This window comes from Sesamum indicum, linkage group LG10 (assembly GCF_026168435.1).
Source record: "Sesamum indicum cultivar Baizhima isolate 11 linkage group LG10, ASM2616843v1, whole genome shotgun sequence".
Lineage (NCBI taxonomy): Eukaryota > Viridiplantae > Streptophyta > Magnoliopsida > Lamiales > Pedaliaceae > Sesamum > Sesamum indicum.
In genome coordinates, this window is record NC_142666.1 from 18,567,983 (window position 1) to 18,593,483 (window position 25,501).

The following is a 25,501-nucleotide window of genomic DNA, read 5'->3' on the forward strand; positions in this document are numbered from 1 at the left end:
AAAATATTTTCCGTGATTTTGACCATAGCTAATATTTTGGCTATACTTGCAGAAACAACGGAACAATAGTTGTTTTGCAGCTGTGGTTAATTTATATTTACCATGATTTATTTTCTTTTAGCTATAATAATTAAACATAACAAGAATCATATTTTTTCTAGTAAAACCATACACAACAATAATATTCACAAATTTTAATTCAAAATTTCAAATTTTCATACTTGACATCAAATATTTATTGTTATCTTTTACAATTAACTAGTTGGTATTGGCCGCATTTACATATCCAGCGGCTTTACGTTCTCTCATAAAATAAATTAAATAAAGAGTCAAAATTTTGTAACTTAATTTATACTATATATATATATATAAATAAATTCTATTTTCACTCATAAATAATGTTTACTTACATCGCAACACTAATTTTTTAAATTACCAAAAATATCATTATGTATTTTCAACCACTCCTACTCAAATTCTTCATTTATCTATATATCTATACTATCTATATATTAATACTAATATGAAAATTTTACTCAAAAACTACAGTTTATAAAACAGCGATACCTATTTTTTTGTGTTGATAATATTGCTAAATTAGTTTATTTTTATTTATTTATTTTTTAAATATGATGTATTTATTTATATATTTTATTTTTATTTTATAATATATTTAGAAATATATAATTATTTATTATATGCACACAAGATCCACATCTCATAAAGACTAGTTATATTAAAAAAAAGGCAGATTCTTAGTCTATACGTATACCAAAGCCCAAAGTCAATTAACATGTCATTAACAAATTAATTATAGCATCTATAGGTGATTAATGGATCACGTTTTTAAAATATTATAATCATCAAATCGCCAGCTGGTTTTATTTCTTCAATAATAAATTCAATATTTATTTCTGCAGCCCCAATAATTTCTTGGCTTGTATAACCAAATTCCAAGTCAACTAGCATAATAAATAGCTTCAATTTAGTACCTTGTCACGCTGTCTACAATATGTGTGACACAATTATATTACTAAAAACTAGGTTTTGGAGCAAAAGATAGTCAATTCTAATTTATTTATCATAATTTAGAGTTTGAGGGGAAATTGAATTAAATACTATAAAGGGACATATTTGTCTGTTAGGTACAATAGGAAAAATATGACTTTTTATTATAATTAAGTATCATGATTTTTTTAAAGTAAAATATTATGCTTAATTATATTAAAAATAAACTCTAAAAATGTTTGTTCTTTCAAATAGTTTAAGAGTTTATTTGGTTGAGGGAAAAATAGGTGTATAAAAAAGTTAAATAATAAGAGATCAATATATAACCAATAGTTTGGTGTTTGGTTAGGGAGAATAGATATTGAGCGGAAGTAAAACTTGATGTATATGAAACCCCTCACTAGAAGAAAATCTGCTATTGCCTACATTTAATTGCTATGGGCTAAAAGCCGCGGTAAATCACTATTACTAATCATAATTAAATATAAATTGATGCCAAAACTTACCTTTTTTACCATGACAAAAGTATTAACTATGGCTCTTAGCCATGGAAAATATTTTAACTACCTTCGGAAAACCACGGCTTATAAACGTTGTGTGATTGTAGTCAATAACTATTTCGTACGCCTATTTCTTTTTAACCATGAACAATTAGCCATGATTAATTGTTATATTTCGTCTAGTGCCTCTAGAGTTCAATTTTATTTCCCAAAATTGGGCAAAAAAATAAAATATTAAAGTAAAAAAGTAAATATTCTATTACCTATACATACAATTTTTCTCAAAATTCTTTTTTAGTTTTTCCAGTAGTAATAACCATATATAATTTTTTAGAAATGACAACCAAAGTTGTCAGAATAACTACGTTAAAATTAACAATACAATAATAAATTTATACAAAAAAAAAAATAAATTATTTGAGTTTGATTTGTACTTAATTTAATTTAAATTCATTGAACTTGAGTTTAATTCTGACAATGAAATTAATTTAAAGTATAAAATTGAAATTTAACAAAATATTAATCATCTTATAATATTCGACTCAATTATTCGATTCATTTAATTACGTACGTACACCCCTTATGTAGCAGATAGTTAGAAAGCTGCCCAAGAAATTACAATCAGAAATCAAATAACCTCATGCATTGAGATAGATTCTTAAAGTTAACGTGTACTTCTGGTGAACTGATGAACAAACTTTAAATTATTTTATGCTCTTTTCTGGAAAAAACTTTTTGATCATGTAATTATAGATCGTGTTTTGATTCTATAACTTACTTCATTTACACATTTAATCTTTTTTTTTTATATAAATTTAATATTGAACATCTCATATTTGATTAATTTTTAACAAATTTAGTTTTCTATGGGCAATTTTGACAAATTTAGCCCTCTAATTTAATTATTTTCAAGTAGTTATCATTGCAAGAACATTAATTAGGTCGAAAGGTGACCAAAGAGGACATAAATTTCTCTCCATGAATTGAATACTCATTGGAAAGTGAAACAATTAAAGCATATGTTCAGAAAGAATAAATCTCATCAAAACGTGAAGCAGTGAGACATGTAAAGAATATATGTCCGAAATATTCATAGAGCTGAAGAGGTTTTTATCCCAAACCAGAAAGTGGGTCGGAAAACAACCACTTCAGTACAAATTTTTCCGTCCAGAAATTCTACTCATTTTTTTTCTTTTGTGGCTTTGATTACGATTACTGGAGCCAGAAACATTTCCTCAAGATCGTATGTTACTTTCAGAGATATTTGTAAATTACGCAGCAATACAATCCTCACATTAATGAAAAGATTCGAGCCCTAAACATGATTTGCTTGTAATGTGAACCTTAACCTGTCCCTGTTAATCGTCAGCAATTACATATTGACTTGGAAAATTTGTTGTCCTTTGTTAAGGTTTATTCATGTACTCAAATGTATTACATAATCACAATGGACTTTTTTGTATTTATAATTGTCTTAAAATCTTTTAACAATTAAAGAAAAACTTGTTGACTTTAATTCAGATGTCAGAGTTAGATGATAAACAATGTCACCCGTGACAAAGTTGATAACATCACCCGTATAGTCATGAGGGTCTAATCTCTTTGTTAGTCCATTATTTTAATTTTTATTTCATTTTAGTCCTTTATTTTTTAAGCATAACTCCCTATGATTTTTTATCTTCAAGTTTTAACGAATCTAATTTAAAGTAAATGATATATAATTGTAGCACCTTCCATCGATACTACAATTATATCTTCCACAAATATTTATATTTAAAGTAAATCATGTTTATATATATAAATATGCACTTAATATATATGCATACGTAATACCAACATCACAACATATACAATCAACCCATGAGATTATATATATATATGCACATATCACATACTATAAAGTAAACCACCCTAAGTCATTCTCACACCGTCCACATTTTTAGTTCCTCTTTAGACATCCAAAAATGCAATTTGTATTTTAACTGACGTATTGAAAAAAATTGCATACTGGTCCGACCTAACAAAATGCAAGATTTGGACATAGTCCTTAGTGAATAACGACCTATACCTGAAAAATACTAGCAGAGGAATGAGCCTGCAAATTAGTAGGCAAATAACCGACACTATCTAGAATTGTACATCAAATATAGTTCAGACAAGACAAAATGAGCAACATATATAGAATATAGTTAATTTAATCCCAAAGTAATCAATTTTATCACATAACATAGCCAATTCATCACATGACAATAAATCATACTCCTCTTTTCCTTGTCCGCTTACCAGAAAGTAATATCGTTTTTATCCACCAACTCAATCTCACCATTTATTATATCATGTTTAAGTGAACCCCCTTGACATGCCACGAAGACTCATCAATCTCATTTCTCATCATAACTCTTTTTATATCGCATCATAGCTCTTTTCATTTCGTTTTGCCACAGGCTATTCAACAACATCAAGGGGTATTCACATCACAATTATATTTAATTTCCACCATTCTCTCGTTTCCACATATCACCATTCTTATAAGTAGCTAGTGACGTAAAATCATATATTGACACACTTTATTTATCAGCACCAACAACGCATCATTCAACAAATGTAACACTTCAATGTATTTTCTCACTTCACTTTCACAACATAATCATTCAAATTAAACCATCCACCACTGATACATTTCTAAATAGATTAGTTTCAGCGCGAGTCACATATTTATATAACAATAGTATCACAAGAAAAGAAAACAAATGTAGACAATATTAATTATTTACTTACCCCGACTTTACAATACTTTAATTATGTACAAAATATGTCACAGTTACTAGTATAAGTTACTGAAAAATAAATTTCCCATAACTATGAAGAATAAAGATGGTAGACAATAAAAAAACATTATAATCAGCTTTGGTAATGTGAAACATATTTATATATTACATTTGATTTTTTTCTTTTTCTGAATGGTTGGTACTTTCTTGTTAATATTTATATTTTCATTTGGTTATTAAAAATTACAACATTATTGAATTGCATAATAAATTTTAATGATTGACACAATTATTAAAGTAAATCAGTTATTTTTCCTCTAATTTTACCCCTTATTAGAGGAATACTCCGTTCATTTTAGTTAGATTTCGTTAAAATTTTATGGTATGTTCAAGCCTACAGTTTTTGTAATTAACCTTGAGCTTTTTAAAATCCTAATATTGCCCACAATATAGTCTAAATCATGAGACAAATTTACTATATGTTGTAGGGGGAAAAGAATTAATTTTCTTGTGTGGAATTGAAATTGTATCATTCGAACATAACATGGTACATCAATAAAAAGAAATAGAATGAAAAACAAAAATGACATTAAAGAACACTATATCTCATACCAAAATAAGATACAAATGAAATATTTCAGGCCCAATACAAAAAGAATACACAATGATGAACAACTTATAGTCTGAATCAAATTAAATGACAGAACCAATTAGTTAACACTGCATATAGTTGTCTTGGGATTAGAAAATCCCAAAAGCAAACATGAACAAGTGTAATTATTAATCATGAAAATTAAATATAATCGGAGAAAAGCACACTTGGAGGTATATAATTACCAATTCAGCACAAATTGACATAATCTTCTTTCATTCAGCTGTCTTGATGACAAGGATTCCCACAGTTCAAACTCCTTCTGCCTCATCGTCTTCGACAGTTTCTTGGGAAGCCTCTTCCAGGGATTTTCCCTTCGCCTCAGGAACTGCAAAAGTACAAAGCATTCCAAGTGCGTTGATGCATCCAAGAACAATGAGCGAATTCTTGACTCCAATACCCGGTGGGTAACCAGCATCTGTCTTAGCTTTGTCTTTGTTTTGTGCTGCATACAGAAACCCGTAAGCTCCAACAATGGCGCCGGCTTTCCCCGCTGCAGCTGATATTCCGTGGCAGGTAGACCTCAACCTTGCTGGGAAAATTTCAGCCGGCACGACAAATGTGGTGGCGTTGGGCCCGAAATTGGCGAAGAAAAATGTGAGAGCGTACATTATCACGAACCCGATGCGATTTTCCTTTAGGGTCCAGTGGTGGTAAGGAATGGCGACAGCGAACATGAATACTGTCATGAAGAAGAATCCCATTAGTTGGATTGCAAATCTTCCCATTATGTCGATGAACGCCACTGTGAACCAGTAGCCTGGAACCGTACTGCAAAGGGCAATCAGGGTTTGAGCCTTGGCAATTCGGTAGACTTCGTGGATCGCGTTCATTGTTTTGGGAGGAGGGATCCATCCGATGGCGGTGAACACGTCTTTCTGGAAGAGATTCTGGCTGTAAAAAGCAATGTCTAGAAGAAACCAGGTGGAGGTGGTTCCGAACAAATGCAGGCCATGGCGTCTCACGAATTCCCTGGAAAATAACCCGAAGCTGTTAGATTTACGTCGTGCTAATCTCTCCAGTTTTTCTTCTTCGGCTTGCAGCTCCACGTTCAAAACTTTGGCCATGTCTTCGGCCGCCTGTTTAGCATTCTTTGCAACCAGGGCCGTGTAACGGGCAGTTTCCGGCATCTTCATCCGCCAGTAGAAAGTAAGCGCCGCTGGAAGTGCGCCGAACATCAAAATAATACGCCAGATGTAATCAGCTTGCGGCACGGTGGAGGCCGCCGGATTTTCCTCAAACGTCGGGGCCTTGTACCTGTGATCAAATCCAGCTGCCACAATCAGGGAAAGAATCCCACTAAACAAGATCCCGAACCCCTGCATGGCGAAAACCGCCGCGATAAACGCACCACGGGTCTTTTTGTTGGCGTATTCGGACATGATCGTGGCGGAGAGAGGGTAGTCTCCGCCGATGCCAAACCCGAGCCAAAATCTGAAGAAGCAGAGGGTTGCAAGGACGCCTTTTGGTGTGCTCCCAAAGGAAAGTCCGGAAGCGATTGAGCAGACGATCATGAGGAGAAGGGTGATCCCGTAAACCTTCTTCCTGCCCATTTTGTCGCCGAGCCACCCGAAGAAGAGCTGTCCAGCAAGGGTTCCGACGAGGGCAACGCCGGTGACAGAGGAGGAGACGCTCGGGGGTAGAGTACCGGGCTTGAGGGCGCCGGGCTTGGTGTAGTAGATTCGCCCCAATAGCTTAGAGACTAGGGAAATACTGAAGAGATCGTAGGCGTCGGTGAAAAAGCCCATTCCGGCTATGACGATGGCCGTGAAATGGTAGAGCTGCGTTTTGGCGACGTCAAGTGCATTAAGCACTTGTAGTTGTTCCCGGGCCATGGTTGGATTTTGGTTCTTGATTCTCAAATTCTCTGCATTTTTCGATAATGATGAGGATGTTATTGAGTATTAATTTGGACCTCCACCAAAAAAACTATACATTAATCTTCTAATTTGTTTTCACTTAATTTCTTCCTTAATTTGATCATAATAGTATATTGTCTGAATTTAAGAATGATCCATGTATGTACATATATGCTAAACCAAGACAATCCAATCATAGAAAATAGTAATATATGTTAACATATATACATTAATTAGTTGAAAGTCAAATTAAAGTTTATTTTTAAAAGTACCATAACCAAACCCTTTATTTTTCACTAATGATAGTAAAGTTTTATATGTCATAATGAAAATTCAAATGCTAGTTAGCTAATAATTAAGACAGTAACTTTCACACATGCACAGACACACCTACTAGTTCTTGCAAGAAGATACATTATAAGAAAATGACTAAATAACTGTGAAAAAAAAAATAACGAGAAGTTAATTAATAAGTAAAATTTTTATTATTAATTTATATTATTTATACAAAACTACTAATGACTTTAGCAATAAAAAATTTAATTGCTAACAAATTTAACAATGAATTATTTAAAATATATATAAAATAATATAAACTAGTAACAAAAATTTTGTTTGCTAATTAACTCGACATTGAATTTAGCATTAAATTTTTTTCATAACTATCGAGTCTTGTATTAGTATACATACTGATCTTAAAAATGAAAAAAAAAAAAAAAGAGAAGCCCTAATAGGTTAAACTATTCGCATATAGTGTATAATATGAGATTGAGAGACATATTACCTCCTGGTCCAGGATGATTGATTTTCAAAAATCAAGTGTTGGAGACCATAGCAATAATGGATAATGGGAAGTACATATATAGGGTGTGCAGGAGTAATTAATTGAATATACACTCCGGAATAATCTCCGGCATCTAACGGCATATACCCTCAATCTCTAATTATATACAAATGTCAACTCTTTTTAAAATCGCCTATTGATCTTTGCTTCCATCACTTGCATTTTCAGACATTTCATATTGTTTGAAATTAATTTAACTATGAAAAATATATGTCTGTATTCGTTGAAACAATCCAATGTTCAGCTGGCAATTATGACAAACATGTTTTTCACTACTAAGATTCTTGATTTCCAATAATTTTTTATTTTTTGATGGTTGGGGACTTTGGTTATATGCGAAAATCTAAGTTTATCCTTATTTTATTTTCTAGTAATTCAGAAAAATAGAATTTGCATATGTGCTGTGATGGAACTACAAATAGTTTCAAGCATGGGAATTAAGTAAATATTGTGAAATGATAATTCTATCTAAAAATTTAAATTGTTAGAGCAAAAATTTATTTAATATTAATATCTTAACACGTATTATCTAATATTAATATATTAAAACTCCCACTCATACGCAAACTCTACACTTAAAATCTGGCAATGAGATTTGAATCTAAGACATCACGTCTGGTTCGGATATTATGTTTTATGCTTTTAGCTAGTCAGGGGAGAAGGTCATGATAATGGTAAATTAATAAAGATTATGACACTAGTGTGTACAAGAAGCAGTTTCATACCATTAAATAAAAAAAAAATCTAATATGAAATTTTTTTAAAAGTCCCAGAGGAGAATTGGAAAACCGACTTTGATAAATGAATAAATAAAAAGAAATAGTCCTTGCATTTGCATTTGTATGCTGTAAATTATTTATGCTCGTAAGTATGTACATTATGTGTATAATTTTTATAAAATATTTGTTTTTTATAGAGTTAAAAATAACTTAAAAAATATAAAAGATAATACATATATATAAGATAAAAATTAATGAGAAGAAAAACTACCAGACGGTAATTATAAAAATATTATGATGAGTAGAAAAATTAAAAAAATTAACATACCAATATATTAAAAGTATCTACAGGGTGCTCTTCAATTATATATAGTAGGGATTACACTCCCCTCCCTTAAATTTGGTGTAATTATATGTAGACTCCTTGTGGTTTGAAAAATTACATTTAGCACCCCTGAGTTTGCTTCTATTTAACAAATAAGTTTTTAGTTAGTTAAAATTTACTATATTTGCTGATATTAACAAAAAAAATTAAAAAAAATCTATATTTACTCTCGAATTGATTCATTACTGACTTATTATAAGTCAAATAATTTTTTATGACTAAATAATCCTCAAATCTCTTCAATTGTTAATGCATGTGATGAGGTATATATTCACCGTTATAAAGGTAGTTTAGTAAAAAAAAAAATTATTTGGCCTACAATAAGTCAATCGAGGGTAAATATTTTCATTCAATTTTTTTGTTATTATCAACAAATTCAATGAATTTAAACTAACAAGAGATGGTTACTTGTTATATGTAATTTTTTGAACTACAATAGATTTATATATAATTACATCAAATTTAAAAAAAAAAAAAATGTAATTGTCCCTACATAGTATAGATGGTAAAGTCTAGTGATACAACCAACATGTCGAGGTGCGAAAATTTTTTATCTATCACAAATTTGGGATTCAAATTCCACATATGTAAATATTTATCTACTTACATAATAATTTGTAATTTATACATTTATTGCATTATGAGTTTGAATTTTATGTATGGCTGTATTTGTCTACTTACATAATAATTGGTATTTTATGAAAGAGACGAGAAAATAAATGGTTCAACACGCAGCCAATAATGTTTATGAAATACTTCTTTAATGAAAAGTCAGATGATGGAGACAATTTGGATAAGGTCCTGTCTCTTATGACTGTCTTGGTCGAATATTCAGCCACGTCAGATACGGGAAAAAATATTAGTCATAAAATATTAAAGTAACAATATCAATTAATGATATATTTAAGAATGATTTATTACCATAATGATGATTAATTAGCTCTTCCAAACTTAATACTGAGAGCAATTGCCTCTGAAAATAATTAATCATAAATAGTATAGTGACGGATACAATGAGATATCTTTACAGTATTGGTGCTACGATTTTTCATTCTCACTAAATTATAGTTATATATACATATATCACTAATTATTCATTCTCAATTCTTGTACTTTAATTTTAATTGCGATAACTTAGATATATGTTTTATATATATACTACATCGGAAAAAAGATGATTATTCACTATACTGTAAATCGCAACAACTTAAAATTTATAGTAAATTAATACTACCAAGACAGGATAAAATCAAAATAAAAAATTAAGTTTTGACTACAATTAAATAATATTTACTATGATTTTATATATGATCAAAATATTTACTATAATTTTTAGCTGCAACAAATATTATATATACTCGTATCTTGTATATAAATAAAATTTGAATCAGTAAATTTGTTTTCAAAGTGCTCTTATCTTTTATTTAATATCCATCCATCAATATCATGATTGAACGCCTTAATTATTTGACTTACGATATTTGATTAAATACTTTCTTCTGATCATTAATCAACAAGTGGTAGGAATGCCTCTAATTATAATTAAGTTGTGTATTAATCGTAATTAATTTTTAAAATATTCTACGTTTTTACAATAAATTTTTTTTGGCTAGAGCTTATGATCAAATAAAAAAAATGACAACTTCTATATATATTGGTACTAAAATATTAAATATAAGTTTTTTCCACCTTCCATGCAAGCAAAGGACAAACCATAACAAGTAGGGTTTATATTTCAAGGGGAAAAGATATCTAAGTTGATATATATAAGTCAGAAGCACATAATTAATATCGTTCCAAGTTAATTAAGTAATTAAGGGTTAATTAGCGTTTTGGTTTAGTATGCCTAAATTTGAAACTGTAGTTAAATGTATCTTCACTAATTTGATATAGAGATGTTGTAAATACCCAAAATTATGAAGTTCGGTTTATCAAAATTAAGTTGGAGTTGGAATCTTATAAGAGGATGCATTTTCCAAATAAGATGTTAGAAACTTATAAATTCTTCTAAAATTAAAAATAAATATTTTTTTATTTATTTGTAAGTTTTGAAAGTCCTTTACATTAATTACAATAAGGTCACTATTAATATTATATAAGCTCCATTATCTTATTTCATTGAAATAATCGAAGAGTTTTTTTCTTAGAAAATATTCTAACTTCTTACAAATTCTAAAATATGTTATAAAGGGTATGAGTTTATAAATTTTTTTTGAATAAAACAAATAATTTTTTATATTTTAAAATATATAATAAATAAATATAATATATACATATATATATTAGATAATTAATATAAAATATATTTGATACCGTAAAATACACTCAACCCATAGTAAGGCTCAACTAGAATAAAGTCCCAATAGGAGACCCCAAAATATCTGAGGCTAGAGAGGGAGTAATCCCCAACCATGTATCATGTCGCCTACGGGTTTGAGAAAGAGTGCACTACAATACAAGTCCACCGGCTTAGGAAGGAAGGTGCCTTGATATCATCCTGATTAAGGGTGCTAGATGAGTTGAATCGCTAGAGAGCTTCGTGAGCCAACCCGACAAGAGCTTAACTCGAGCTTGACCCGAGTATGCTTGAGCTCGAGCTATGAATCCCCAACCATGTATTGCACTCGCCTACTGATTTGAGAAAGAGTGGACTACAATAGGACCCATCGGCCTAGGAATGAAGGTACCGTGATCATCATCTTGACAAGGGTGCAAGATGAGTCGAGTTGTTTGAGAGCTTCGTGAGCTAGCTCGATAAGAGCTTTACTTAAGCTCAACTCGAGTCTGCTTGAGAGCTAGCTCTAAATCCCCAACCATGTACCACACTCGCCTACGAGTTTGAGAAAGAGTGGACTACAATACAGGCCCACCAGCCTAGGATAGAAGGTGCCCTGATATCATTTTGAGGGTGCAAGATGAGTTGAGCCGCTCGAGAGCCTCATTAGCCAACTCGATAAAAGCTTAACTCGAGCTCGAGCTCAAGCAAAGCTCGACTCAAGTTTGCTTGAGCTCGAGCTCTGAATCCCAGTCATGTACCATGCTCACCTACAGGACTACAATACAAGCCCACCGGCCTAGGAAGAAAGGTGCCCTGATATCATCTTGATTACGGGTAAAAGATGAGTCGAGCCATTCGAAAGCCTCGTGAGCCAGCTCGACAACAGCTTAACTCAAGCTTGACTCGAGTCTGCTTGAGCTCGAGCTCTTTCACGAGCCGAGCTCAAGTCCAAGTATTTGTGATCTAAAGCTCGTGAGCCAGCTCGTGAGCTTTTTTTCTAATTTTTAATTTTTTATATTTTTTGTATTTTTAAGTTTTTTTTATATTCAACTAAAAAAACATATAACATCAAATTCATATTCAAATTCGTCATATACTATAATTATATTTAATCAACATCTCATATTTTAATTTTAGATAATAATAAAACATGTTATTTTTATTTATTTTGCAAGTCCCCTATTTTAGACTTACAAAAGACTTGGCCCAAAGGACTAAAGTTCAAGATTTACCAGGCGAGCTATTTTTGCTCATGTCAATATTAATATAAAAACTTGAAAACTTGAATAAATTAGTTATATTATCAATTGAATGGCATTTTTAGAATCATAATGAATTAGTGCAGCAGTATCAAAATTGTCACTTTATATATATAGGATCTTTTTATTTTTATAATAGTATAAATTACCGTATTTCTTCATGTACGTAGCAAAGCTTTTTCATGAGGTCCAATCATGTTAGGAAGATATCGTTTCCAACTGTGGATATATTTCCTCTCATGATGCTAAAAATTGTGCTCATCATTATAATAAATTTAAAAAGAAACTGCAAGTTGCGGTTGTCCGAAAATAAAAAACAAATGCTGATTTTAAAGAGTTACGTGGGAACATGAACAACATATACAGCATGCACTTTCAGAAGTCAATAAATCAAGTTGGGTCCCTCTTATTTATTCATCAACTCGAAGAATATATTTACCATTCATTTTTCTCAACTCAAATGGGTTGTAACTTGAAAATGATGTTACAGAAAGAAAGAATAAATAAATGAAAAAATAATAAATAATAATAAGTAATTGTGGGCGCAGTTAGCTGTACGTATAGTCAACTATATCTGGGCAAATAGTATAATCAGATCACATCAATTATTTATAAAATATTAATTCTTATTTAATTGAGCAACTTAGGAAATAAAAATATCCGTACTTGTTCTGTGATGATGGTACTTTGTTCACTTGGCATCATTTGATTGCACGACTTATTAATATATATATATATATATATATATAGCATGACTAATCGGCTTGATTTAAGGTACTGACATTTATGGATTTTTTTGAAAAATATTAGAAAGAAATTGCAAAAAAATTTTATAAACTCTCAAATATCTGTAAAGAATCTTATAAGCTTACAGCAAACTCCTTATAAGTGCTAAAGCCATATATTAGCTAATTTACTTATATCACTGTATATTCATCCAAATAATTTCCCTTTTATATATATATATAAAAGAAAAGGATACCGGCTAGATTGTCACCTTAAATTAAGAAAAACGTGAACAAATCAAATTGAATCGAACTTGTTACTGGTCATGCCAAGTTGAATTACTATCAAACTTGAAAAACTTTATTTGCGTTAGATTTGATTAATAGTCAAATCAAGCTCAACCGAATTTTAATCAAATCGAGCTCAAGTAGTTCGACGTGTGCCATGATGTTTCCACATGATTTCTGTTATATTGTACACAAAACCGAAATATACCTGTACTCTGTACTTGGTGTACAAGAACATAAAAATTTAAATCATGGGGACACTGGTACCAACATTACACGGATGTGACGTCTGCGTTCTCTGGCCAATGATTTCACTTTGCCGTCAAAACAGGCAATCAACTGACCACTTGGAAAAATGGTTTACCTCACAACAATAAGAACACTTTACAACATAAATTCAGTCAGGATGAAGGGAGGAGAAAAAACAAGCAACAAGAAACCGACGGTTTACCCTTCATTCCCTGCATGAATGCATCACAAGGTCCAGTAAATCAGTGATGTTTTCTTGTTTTTCCAGTTCAATAATCAGGGTCAGAAATCTTGGCTGACAAAAGTATTCAGCTCTCCTATTATATTGGCAAGAATTACACATTAGGAAGAAATTATTACAGGCTCCCCAGTTTTCCTCCGGGGAAGAAATCTTCTATATTCCGATCCGGCTTGCTAACTTCCAACCAGCATGATGATGCAAAACTTAAAGCACTGCCCTTGACCCGAAATGTCAGATATTGCGGAAAGCAGATTTCTTGGATCTTCGTAAGCTAAATGATCTCATCCTATTCTACCACCAAGAAATGACTGCAAAGAAGAACAAAGAAGAAGTAGGGTTAATTTGGTCGTTTGGCAAACTAAAAGTAGTTCCAAATTTGAAGAGTATTTAGAACATCGAAGCCAGATGATATTAAAAGGGAAGAAACATGATAAAGAGTATTTGATGCTTCAGATTCATTTAAAAGAACAAAGATAAAAAAAAAAATATTCAGCTTAGTTGAAAAGAAGAGAAATAATAGCCGGTAAAATTGAGAGAAATGATGATCAAATGAATTAAACAGAATATACATTACACCATTCAAGCATCCGCCATCCAAGCATCCATATGTTGTCTAGTCCTACTGCATCAAAGTTGAGATCTGAAACACTGGTACCTTCGTTTTCGTTTGAGGACTTCCTGGCTTAGTTGTAGTTGTACTCGCAAATCCAAACTTGGGTTTCTTTTCAGCAGGCTTTAATATTTGAAAAGAGCACATCAAGGTCTCATCCACACTCATCATGGCACCAGCATTGTCAAACTCTCCACAGTAATTTGGGGCTGAGAATATTGTTACAAGTTGTCTATCAGCGAAAAACTCGTATCCATCTTCAACAACCTGAACAAATTCTCATGGTCAATCAATCACTGAAATTCCATACACCTATCAAAATAGTTAACAAGAAAAACATAAAGTTCAGACCTGGTGTGCACGGCAAATAAGATCTAGATCATGCTTTTGAAGAAATTCAGACACCTTATCTGGACCAAATGTATATGATACACCCCTATCATTCATTCCCCATCCTTTAACATCTTTACTGGGATCAGACCATAGTAAATCACATAGTAAACCAGTTTCTGGGACATCAGTTGGACGCTGTAGATTTCTGATTTGATCTAAGTCATGCAGGTCAGGTGAGAGACCTCCATGCATGCACAATATCTTTTCGTCAATTAGAGCCGCAACAGGTAGACAATTAAAACAATCGGTGAATACTTTCCATAGTCTGACATTAAACCTTCGTTTGCACTCATCGTAAAAACCATATATACGATTGACTGATGCGCATTCGTGGTTGCCCCTTAATAAGAAAAAGTTTTCAGGATACTTTATCTTATACGCAAGTAGAAGGCAGATTGTTTCTAGACTTTGCTTCCCTCGGTCGACATAATCCCCTAGGAACAGGTAATTAGATTTTGGGGGTAATCCACCATATTCGAAAAGTCTTAGAAGGTCAGAATATTGACCATGAATATCACCTGCCAAAGAAAAATTAAAATGAATTTCAGAAATCTAATAGATATAAAATGTTTTTGTATAGATCAATTCGATATACTAAATTATTAGAGAGAGTACGAGAGAAAGGGCACAACCCCCACCCCCCGCCAATAGAGAGAAGAAGAAAAATAATGCAAATTCTCATAGAGACTAATGGTGAATCCTTGCAAGGCAAGTATACATGTGAATCTGCATGCAAGCTGCTTGAATTTCATTAGGTCTGTCTCACAGCAGAATTGACAAGTGGAAAAACCCTTCACATGAAAAAAAGAATAAGCATCTGTTATTGAACGGCATTTAAAGAAGAAAAGTTTGTATCTAGGAGATCTGTCACTCACTCACTAAATGTGTCAAACTCAATTAACCTAATTTTTCATGAAGATTGTAAGAGCTAACAGAAAAATCTGCTATAGACTCTTCACAGTTACCGGGATGGTTATTTGCTTGTATCAAACATAATAAAAAAATTAATAAAATGCATGCACAGAGCTACGTAATTCATGTCAATTATCATTAAATAAGTCCTGATCTTACACCAAAAGAAAGAACTACCAGCTGAATCACAATCCCAGTTAACTAGCTAGATAAAACTGTAATAAGTCATCAATATTATATATACATGGATTCATGGAAACTCACTTTCTTGCATGCTCAGAAACCTATAAGCACCGAGTAACAAAATAAGTAAGTAACATTGTTGTTTGAGTTTGAGTTTGAGTTGAACCTTAACTTTCCAAAACCAAACTCAGGATAATCACAACCACTCATTCAATTGCTGTAGCTGCACCCTTTAGGATTGCAGATGTATATATGCTGAATTACCTCTACACAGCTTGGTGTAAGCACAACTGAGCGATATGACATTTACATAGCATCGATAGCTTGCAAGAAAGACTCAAAATGTGAGGAACCAATAAAGGCATTGAGATAGCCCATACAAGTAATAACTTTACAAAACGAACAATGCCAGTAACACCATGTTCGGTACAATAAGGGGAAAAGAAGGAATATGAAGAAAGCATGTTTGTCCTTACTGTTTTGATTAAGGGAAAAGAGAACGCATCCTCTACATTGTCCCTGAACTTTAGCCTACAGTTCTACATTGTATTAATAGTAATAGTAATCTTAAACCCGTAATAATCTTTATATTCGATGAAGAAAAGCAGCAGCATATTTTATCATTTCACCACCCAACAAAAATGCAATCCATTGCCACTCAAACATTTCTAACACATCAGCATTGTGCCAAACAACTCTTTCAAATAAAGTGCACTGGTTTTGCCATTGATAATACATAATGAAAGAGTAACACATTGATCCAAGGGTAAAAATAATGAAAATAGTGATAGAAATTTCTTTATTTACACGAACACATACAGAAAGTAACTCATGGTTTCTTGCAATGGCATAGAACAAATATGAAGCACAACATTGTTGTAGAATCAAAATGGCATGAAATCTATCAAGATAAGAGAATTCATTTCAAAGAAGGAAAGCTGTAAAGGAAGTAAGGCCTTAGGTCATGATTAGTACATTCTCCTCAAGCCCATTCTAAACTTAGCCTTGCATAAGAAGTTGCATGTAGTTCCTATAACGAGACAACGGTTAATATGCTCATGATTAGCAAATGGAGATTTGTGAAATATCAAGAATAGTACTTTCTACCATTAGAATTGCTGCAGACAAATTGTTGACTAATCCAAACAAGATGCACATCAGGCATGTGAGAGACTAAACAGTTATCCAGAGTTAATTGAAGTAACAGAGCAAAGGACATGGTAACATCATAAAGTTCCCCTGAAATACAAAATCATAGCTGACAATCTTAGTTGAGGATCCCACGTCTTGAAACCAAACATGTGGCCTCTATACACTTAGGATTACTCAAGAACAGAATCATGACTCTTTGTATGAAAATGTCGTATCTAATCAGAAATTTGGCAAAAAATTGCAAGGACCTTATCATGAATTCCTGCCAAAAACCATACTTTCCAAATGGTGGTAGTTATAGTTTCACAAAAAACAAAGATGTATTTCTTCATCTAGCAAGGAATCAAACATACTGAAATGGGCTTAACATGGTGAAACTAAAAATACAAGCAGCTGCTGCACAGTTCCAGTTCTACATGTAACTGTCAGACTCCAGAATTCAGCTTACTTCACACTTTTCACCTTTTCCATTTAAAAATTAATACCTTCACTCTTCCTACCTAAACCATTCATAAACTATAATTTCACATTTTCCGCACCAATGCTCAAAATTGGAATACAATCCACATATTCAGCACCAAAATACACCAATTTCCAGCTCAAGATATACAGTATAGTGTATTTAGTACACAATTTTGTGGTGACAGATGGAATTTTCTCCATACAAACACCCATCCCAATCAAAGTAGTCCACTGCAAGTCAGTCAGCCAGAAAATGAAAACACCGAAATGGAACAAAAACACTCCAAGAAAATCAAGATAAACCAAAACCCAAACACAAAAAAATAAAATTTACCAGGAATTTGATGAATAGAAAGGAGAAGAATTGCAATTGCCTAAACCCAACTCAAATACAGTGAAAAAATTTCAAAACTTTACCACATATCTTAATGGGTGCCTCAAGCTCAAGAAGATTAGGCTGTTGCAAAAAAATCTCTCTAGACTGCAAACAGAGCTGCCTGATCTCCGACTCCGAGAGCTGCACCTGCTTCCCCGGCCTCCCTTTAACCTCAAGCAAACGGTTTATTATACCATCAAGAGCCACTGAATCCATCTCCCACCCTTCTCCTTCACTAAAATTTTCATACAACAAAAGGAAAAAGAATAAAGAAAGTCGCAGTTAATACTTGGGAGCTTGTGCGGACAATCAAGATTGACGAAAAGAAGGCGGAGAGAATAAAGGGGGCCGTGTGCGTGTCCTTGGAGTGTATAGTGGAAGACTTTGAGGGGTTGGGATTTTTTATTTAATTTTTGGAGTGGGCTTTAGTTTTGAAATGGCCTCTGGGAACACATTCGTGCTTATCCAGAGAGAGAGAGAGTGAAGTGGACTTCTGAGAAGAGTCAAGACTCCCTTGTTCGAGGCTTTCCCTAATACGAGATAAACATATGATATGTGCTCTTCTTTTGACAATGATCATTACACATTAAATATATATTAATAAATATAAATAATTGTGTAAAAAGAATTTTATAGAAAATTGATGTCACAAAAGATTGAGAGTTATATACTGTTTTACGATTTTGAATTTGTCAAAAATATTTACAAGATTTAAAAAATATAGACAAATGAATCATCTATAAATTTAAATAAAATGGTAAATTCTCTGAAAGTGATAATTATTTCTTATTTTTTTCTAAATAATGATTTCAAGGGTTGGGAGCTTTTTTTTTTTTTTTATATGAATACGTATATCTCCTCGAGCTTCATGGAGTAAACTATAGATCAACTTAAAATATGATATCAAAGGGTTTGAGAATTTGGACTTGAGTTGTTGTGTATTTGTTGTATGTAGTGTATCATGAAGTCCCCTTTTTACAGGTATGAATATGGACTTAGATAGTTTGAACTTACTTCTTTTGGTTTGAACATTACCATTATGTTTGGTTTTGTTTTTAACTTATTTTTGGGTATTTTGTGGAGATAGAGAGAGAAAAACAAAGATAAATAAAAATAAGTTAGAGATAGTGTGTATGTTTGGATTTGTTTTTGAAGATAATATAAAATAAGTATATTATGTTTGATGTTGGGTAGTGGGGAGACAAAAAATACTGTTTATTGTCAAATCATGTCTCTTTTATATATATTTATATATATGTATAAAAATATATATAATTTATTTAGTTGTGAGTGGATTAAAATAAATATTATTTCCTAATTATATATGTATGGAAATGAAAAAAAATAATTTATGTAAATACACTTTTAAAAATAATTAAATGCACTCTAATAATGGATTAACAATATTTTTTGTTAGTTGTTCTATTCAAGGTGATAAATTTAAATACATTATTCAAATAATGTAATATATGAATTATCTGCGTAGAATAATTATATTATTTTATATTTTTTAAAATTTTTAATTATTCCAATGATGTAGAAAATATTACGTATAAAATATTAAGTGGTTAAAATAAAATATATTTGTATTTAAAAATTAAATACTTAGAAACAAGACAAAATACTTAGAAACAAGACAAAAACATGGCAAAACAAGTAATGGCAAACAGAGATGGCCCAAAACCGAAAACAAACATAAGGTACGTATTTTAACATGGATCAATCTCATAAGGTTCGTATTTGAGCATAAAAGTCCAATTAGTCAATTTAAAATAAAAAAAAATAATTTTATTTTCTTGAAACAATCCATAAAAGATGCATAAGACTCACATTTGGTATGGTCTTCTTGCGAATGTATCCATCTCGAAAATATGTAAAGTTCACATTTGTTATGAATTTTAATTTGGAGCTCAATTATCCGTCAAATTATTTCGAGTTTTTTATCAGTAATTTATTCCAAATTTTTATATTAACATATGTATTCAATTTTGTGATATAGTTTATAAACTTTGTTCATAAAATTTTAAAAATTTCAAAAGTATATATACAAACTTAGCACAATTTCATTTTTATTGTTTTTGAGTTTCTAAAGGTTCGTAAATATATAACAAAAATAAAAGTTATCAAGATGATAATACAAACTCAATACTTGATTTTATTGATTACGATAACTAAAGAATATTTTGTCCTTTTATGATAAATTATACAATTAATAGATACTTTATTCAAGATTATCAATAGAAAATAAATTTAAATTAAACATTTATTATATCTTATAATTACTCCACGAAAATTCTTATTTATATTAATCTTAAAGAAATTTTTACTTTTGGCTTATTACTATAACTTAGATACTATTTACTACATGAAAAATGCTGAATAACCAAACCATTTAATTTTTAAAATAAAAGAATTATTTAAGAAAATGAACAGTAATATTATTAATTAACCAAAATTTAGAATGTGATGCATAGAACAAAAACCAGGATTTTTATAAATTTATTTCAATTAAAAAGCATTGAGTCCCATCAATACTTTCCTACTCGAAATAACTTCAACATGGCTATTACATAATTTCAATGATTAATTTTCAATGTATTTATATTATATATGGTTAATTTGATGCACTTAATTTATTTGCTATGCATAAAGTGGGGGCAGATATGTCATTTCAACAACGCCGTACGTAATTTCATAATATTCATGGTAAATTTTAGTATGCATAATTCTCTTAGAGACCTAATCTCTCGCAGGATATGATATAATTTATTTTAAATGAAATATAATACTGAAATTCATCAATTTTATTATTCATCCGATTGCTATTTTAACTTGAAAGACTACTTTTTGAAGCGATTAAAAATATATAACTAAATAATAGTTCGAATCTTTTTTTTTTATCGCTTTTTGTTTCTACCAAATTTTTATCAAAAATTAATATTTCATTTCATATTACAGTATGTTATGAACGCCACATGCATTAATATTTTTTTAAATATACAAGTGACATCATGAATTTATTAAAATATATTCTTTAATTAAACATATATATTTAATATATGTGACACATTCATTGAAAATAAGAAATATAACTACAAAAGGAAAAAAATTAAATCGAAAATATACCCACAAATTTAAACAAAGCCTTCCATTGGTGAAAAGTCGCACCTTCCAAACTCTTAGTATTGCAAAAATGACGACTTTAGAGTTTATAGACAAGAGGTTGAATCAGGAGGACCACCTTACAACAGAGTGGTTGACACTTATATTTAAATACATTTATTACAACTCTTCCTGTATAGTAGTCGCATTTGTATAAACTTGACATGCGTTTTCGGCGATGGGGGGTGGGGGGAACGAATTAAAATTTGATGACCTGTACGTCAGTGAATGGATACACACATTGCTTTTATTTTTCCACAAAAATGTTCTTTGGCATGATATCATGAAAAAGTGTCATTTATTATTTTCAATTTCGTGTTGTTTTCTCTATTTATTGGATAAAATTGTATTTTTAGTATAAAAAAAAAAAAGAGATTATGCGTCAATCATATTTAATTTAATTGATGAACTTAAAGCTCTTGGTTATGATGAGTTGTGCTAATGTGTCGGTATCACACTACAAAAAAAGATAAAACCACAAAGAAATTAAGTGACAATTTTAATAGTGTCACTAACTATATATGTTTAGTGACAATAATTTTTATTTTCTCATAATAATAAATTTAATAATTACTATTATTTTGTAAAAAAAAAGTTATCAGCAAAAATTAGTGGCGAAAAATGAAATATAAAGTTGTTATTAATAAAATTAGTGACACATGTATGTACTACTAATTACATACAGTGACAATTTTATGCACAGCTCTTGTCACTAATGATTATATAGTGACAAGATAATAATTATTGCTAATTAATATATTTTTTAGCAATAATTTTAAAATTATCACTTGATTTCTTGTCATTAATATCATATTTTCTTATAGTGTTGGTTTACTTTATTAATAATAGTTGTTGGTCTATTTTAATAGTAATTATTGATTAATTTATACATATTTGATATTGGTAATTGACTTGTGTTGATTGTTGATGATTAGAATTCAAGATATAATTGTACAGATTAACTCAAAAATAAAAATGATATGGATGTAATTTTGATTAAGGAAGTGAAAGGAAAAATTACCCTGGACAAAATAATACTTCACAAGTCCAATTTTTTCTTGAGAGAATTTTTGTGTTATGTTTTGCCAAATCATGAATAGTAAAGTTGGTCTAAACAATAATATGATAGAATGTATATATTGATTATGTGGCTTATATGTATAATTAACTTTTATACCTTTATTAATAAATGAATATTACTAATATATACATCAAAATAAAAAAGGGTGAATAGCAATTTATCCCCTGTGATATTGAAAATGAGCACTTTACCTCCCTATGAAAAAAATATAGCAATTCACTCTCCTGTACTTTTTAAAAAGAAGCAATTTACCTTCTTATACAGGGAGGTAAATTGCTTCATTTTTAAAAATCATAGAGGGGTAAATTATTGTATTTTAAAAAATATAAGGAGATAAATTGTTATTTATTTTTTTATAAGGGGATAGTTTACTCATTTGTAATATCACAAGGGGAGTTTTTTGCATTTTTTCCAAATAAAAAATAAGATATTGTGCCGATTTCATTAGATTTTTGTCAATATGATCCCTAAATTTAAAAGAATATTAGGGGTTCAATTTCAAAGCCCCAATTCATTAACTTTTAAAGGAAAGATTTCAACTTTTCAAGGAAAAACGATATGGGCAATTAAATTGTAGTTTCATATAGGAACATTAATTGTCGATTATATGGGCATGAAACTTTTAGAAATTATCCCAATTTTTCTTTATATATATTTTCTTAATATTTCTAACTTGAGTAACATATAACATTTACGTGCATTGTTAGTTTTTACCTGTATATTAATTTGAACCCGTTCTAAATCCAACTAATTCGGACCCAATCCATTAAATTTAGTCCAAACTCAATTCAACCAACCCATTTGTCACCTCTAACAAACATATGAAAAGAAATTCCTAATATATGAAATTGTGGATAAACTCAAATTTTCAAAACTGACTAAGTCTTCTGCATTTCTTTTGAGATTGGATATGACTAAAATTGTGGAACTTAATTTAAAGATCACTTCTGGAATTCATGACTAAGGGGGTGTTTGCAAAAAAATTATATATGCTTTTTTAAAGTGTTTAATTTTTTTTCAAAAAAAATGAGTAATTGATTAAGATGTAAAAGTTGGTGTGTTTGAAAATAATAGTTACAAAGTAGACAAAAGTTGATGCGAAAGTGTTTAGTAAAAAAATTATTTGTGAAATTATACGGTGGATATATTTTATTCATTACCACAATAGAGGATTTTCGAAATATGCAGAAAAAAAATTGGGCAAAAAAGTCATAATTAAAAAAACCAACTAATTTGCAAAATGCTTTAAGGATTTATTTGGTTCAACTGAGAGGAAAATAGAAGTGAAAAGGAGTGGGGGAGTGAAAATGCAATGGGAAGAAAAAGAATAATAGTTTTTTTTTTCAAATTATTTGGTATGATTGAAAGGGAGTATATTTTAAATAATTTTTCTTATTTGATGCGAGAAAAATGGATTGAGAAAAAAAAATTAATTTTTATAATTGTATTGATTAACTCTTTTCTCGTTATTTTATATTAAAAAAATAAATAACTTAATATAAAAGCACCATAAGAAAAAGTTGTATCTAAAAAAAATCTTTATTTAGCTTAATTTTAAGCTATAGTATGAAAAGCATTTCATTTACATTTTTGCTAACACCCTGTAAGGTGTTTTGACAACTTTTATCTAAAATCATTTTTGCGAACACCCCACGATTTAAATGAAAGAAATGCAGAAAATTCTTTCAACATGAGAATTATGATGTTATAATATTACAATAAAAAAAATTAAGTTTTCGCTATATTATAAATGACTACTACTTAAAAATTATGGTAAATCAATACTATTAACCACGGTTAAATAAAATAAAATAAAATTTAAATTTTTACTATGATTAACCAATATTTTCCATGATTTTAATTTAACCTAACCAAACATTTACCATGGTTTTAGCTAGTCATGGATAATGTTTTGCCACACTTGCAAAAATAACGGCTAATGGTTATTTTGAAGCCGTGGTTGATTTGTATTTGTTGTGATTTTCTTTTTTTTACTGTAGTAATTAATAGTAACAAAAAATTATATTTTTTCTAGTGTGGGTATAAGTGACGCAACCAGGGAACATTTGTTATGAGCCATGCCAGAATGAACCGAAACTAAGCATCACACATATCGTGTTGGACATTGTTAAGCATGCTAGACGCATTTTAATTTTGTTCGGCGCATTTTGATAGTGTTGAGAAAATTACAGGATAGCAATCTTTGTTTTTTCTAACTAAGTGGGAACCGCACGTGCGGTTCTAAGTTAACTAGTGGAGAAAGACTAAGAATAGGGATGTTGAAGAAATTATTTTTTAAATAAGTTAATGTGAATTTTGAATATATATATCTATATATATATATATGGGCAAGATAAATTTAGAATTAGTACTTAATAGGCTAATAAGCCAAGCCCTGTCGGCCATTAGAGCTTGACGGGGTTTAGCTCCACCCCTGGTTGAACGTATCGGCGAAGTCAGAAACTTAATTTCACCTAATCAAAATTTAATTATCATTGTAAGTTCATAAAAAAAATTAAATTATTATAATCCATCGTTGCAAATTAAACACATATATATGATATAAACAAAAATTAATTCTTTTAACTATTACGCTGACAACGAGGGACGAGTTGAATCTACGAGTTTTTCTATTTTGGAAATATTGCAAAGTCACTTCATCATTAATATCGATAAATATCTCTTGCTCAATATAACAAATCATAAGTCATTCAGCCATTCTTTACCTATCTTATTTTGTAATTCGATTTTAAATGATATATTGCTGAAAAAGCTCATTTCCTTGGTCTCTTAATAACAAATTCATCAATTCTTTGAAACTTAACATTTATATTTATATAATCATAAATTTCATAATCAATTTTTATTTCTAACCTTGTTTATTTATCTTAAGAGACTTAAATAGAATAATTTGTAAAAAACTAAAATTTATTTTATCTAATAAATAAAAAAAGCCACAAAAACTAATAAAATAAGAAACAAGCTGGTCAAAAATCGAAATACGTAAATTGAAAATCAATGCCATAAAACCTAAAAGCAGGAAGAGCTTTGGAAATAATTATAACATGATGCTGAAAAAATCACAAGATGAATCAAATTTTAAGTATATTATTATATTTTATGAATTAAATAAATTGAAATTTTAGTACATTTCTCTTACTTTTGAGTCATATTCAGTGAATTGAAAGATGCGCGGAGAAAATTGGATTCCTTTCACAAAAATGACCACTGCTTGCAGTTTTTAGCAGCAACCAAGTTTAAGAAAGAGGATCCTGTGCAGAGGTAGGAGAGGGAAAATGATGGTTATGTGTAACCAAATTTCAATAATTGTTTCTGCCAAAACTACTGTATAATTCTATGGATTATGTAGACATATATGGCTCCTGTTGCATTAT

At 30.3% G+C, this 25,501-nt stretch overlaps 2 protein-coding genes across 5 annotated transcripts; both read right to left on the reverse strand.

Annotated features, from left to right (window-relative positions):
• Nucleotides 1-4,884: 4,884 nt before the first annotated feature.
• Nucleotides 4,885-7,702, reverse strand: LOC105171712 (low affinity inorganic phosphate transporter 1). The gene is made up of 2 exons (XM_020697187.2): nt 7,572-7,702; nt 4,885-6,795 (listed from the first exon to the last, which is right to left on the reverse strand). Exon 2 carries the CDS (start codon nt 6,761-6,763, stop codon nt 5,180-5,182), a length of 1,584 nt encoding a protein of 527 aa, XP_020552846.2. The 5' UTR covers nt 6,764-6,795; nt 7,572-7,702; the 3' UTR covers nt 4,885-5,179.
• Nucleotides 7,703-13,712: 6,010 nt separating this feature from the next.
• On the reverse strand, nt 13,713-18,297 carry LOC105171711 (serine/threonine-protein phosphatase PP1 isozyme 3). Of its 4 annotated transcripts, none has more exons than XR_016067838.1 (4): nt 17,905-18,297; nt 14,737-15,296; nt 14,345-14,652; nt 13,713-14,083 (listed from the first exon to the last, which is right to left on the reverse strand). XR_016067838.1 is itself a non-coding variant. In XM_088885955.1 (4 exons), exons 1-3 carry the CDS (start codon nt 18,077-18,079, stop codon nt 14,395-14,397), a joined length of 993 nt encoding a protein of 330 aa, XP_088742081.1. In that variant the 5' UTR covers nt 18,080-18,297; the 3' UTR covers nt 13,713-14,083; nt 14,350-14,394. The 4 variants fall into 4 exon arrangements, 3 of the variants coding, with proteins under 3 accessions (XP_088742081.1, XP_011091216.1, XP_088742082.1); XM_088885955.1 differs by having other exon boundaries at nt 14,350-14,652; XM_011092914.3 differs by having other exon boundaries at nt 14,431-14,652; nt 17,905-18,291.
• Between the last annotated feature and the right edge of the window lie 7,204 nt (nt 18,298-25,501).

What these genes read in the sequence shown, in the direction of transcription:
- LOC105171712 (XM_020697187.2), bottom strand. Translation starts at nt 6,763, where the DNA reads ATGGCCCGGGAACAACTACAAGTGCTTAATGCACTTGACGTCGCCAAA.
- LOC105171711 (XM_088885955.1), bottom strand. Translation starts at nt 18,079, where the DNA reads ATGGATTCAGTGGCTCTTGATGGTATAATAAACCGTTTGCTTGAGGTT. An exon ending in GGCACCCATTAAGATATGTG is followed by an intron (nt 15,297 to 17,904) that starts GTAAAGTTTTGA and finishes TTTCTTTGGCAG; the next exon opens with GTGATATTCATGGTCAATAT. An exon ending in TTATTTGCCGTGCACACCAG is followed by an intron (nt 14,653 to 14,736) that starts GTCTGAACTTTA and finishes GAATTTGTTCAG; the next exon opens with GTTGTTGAAGATGGATACGA.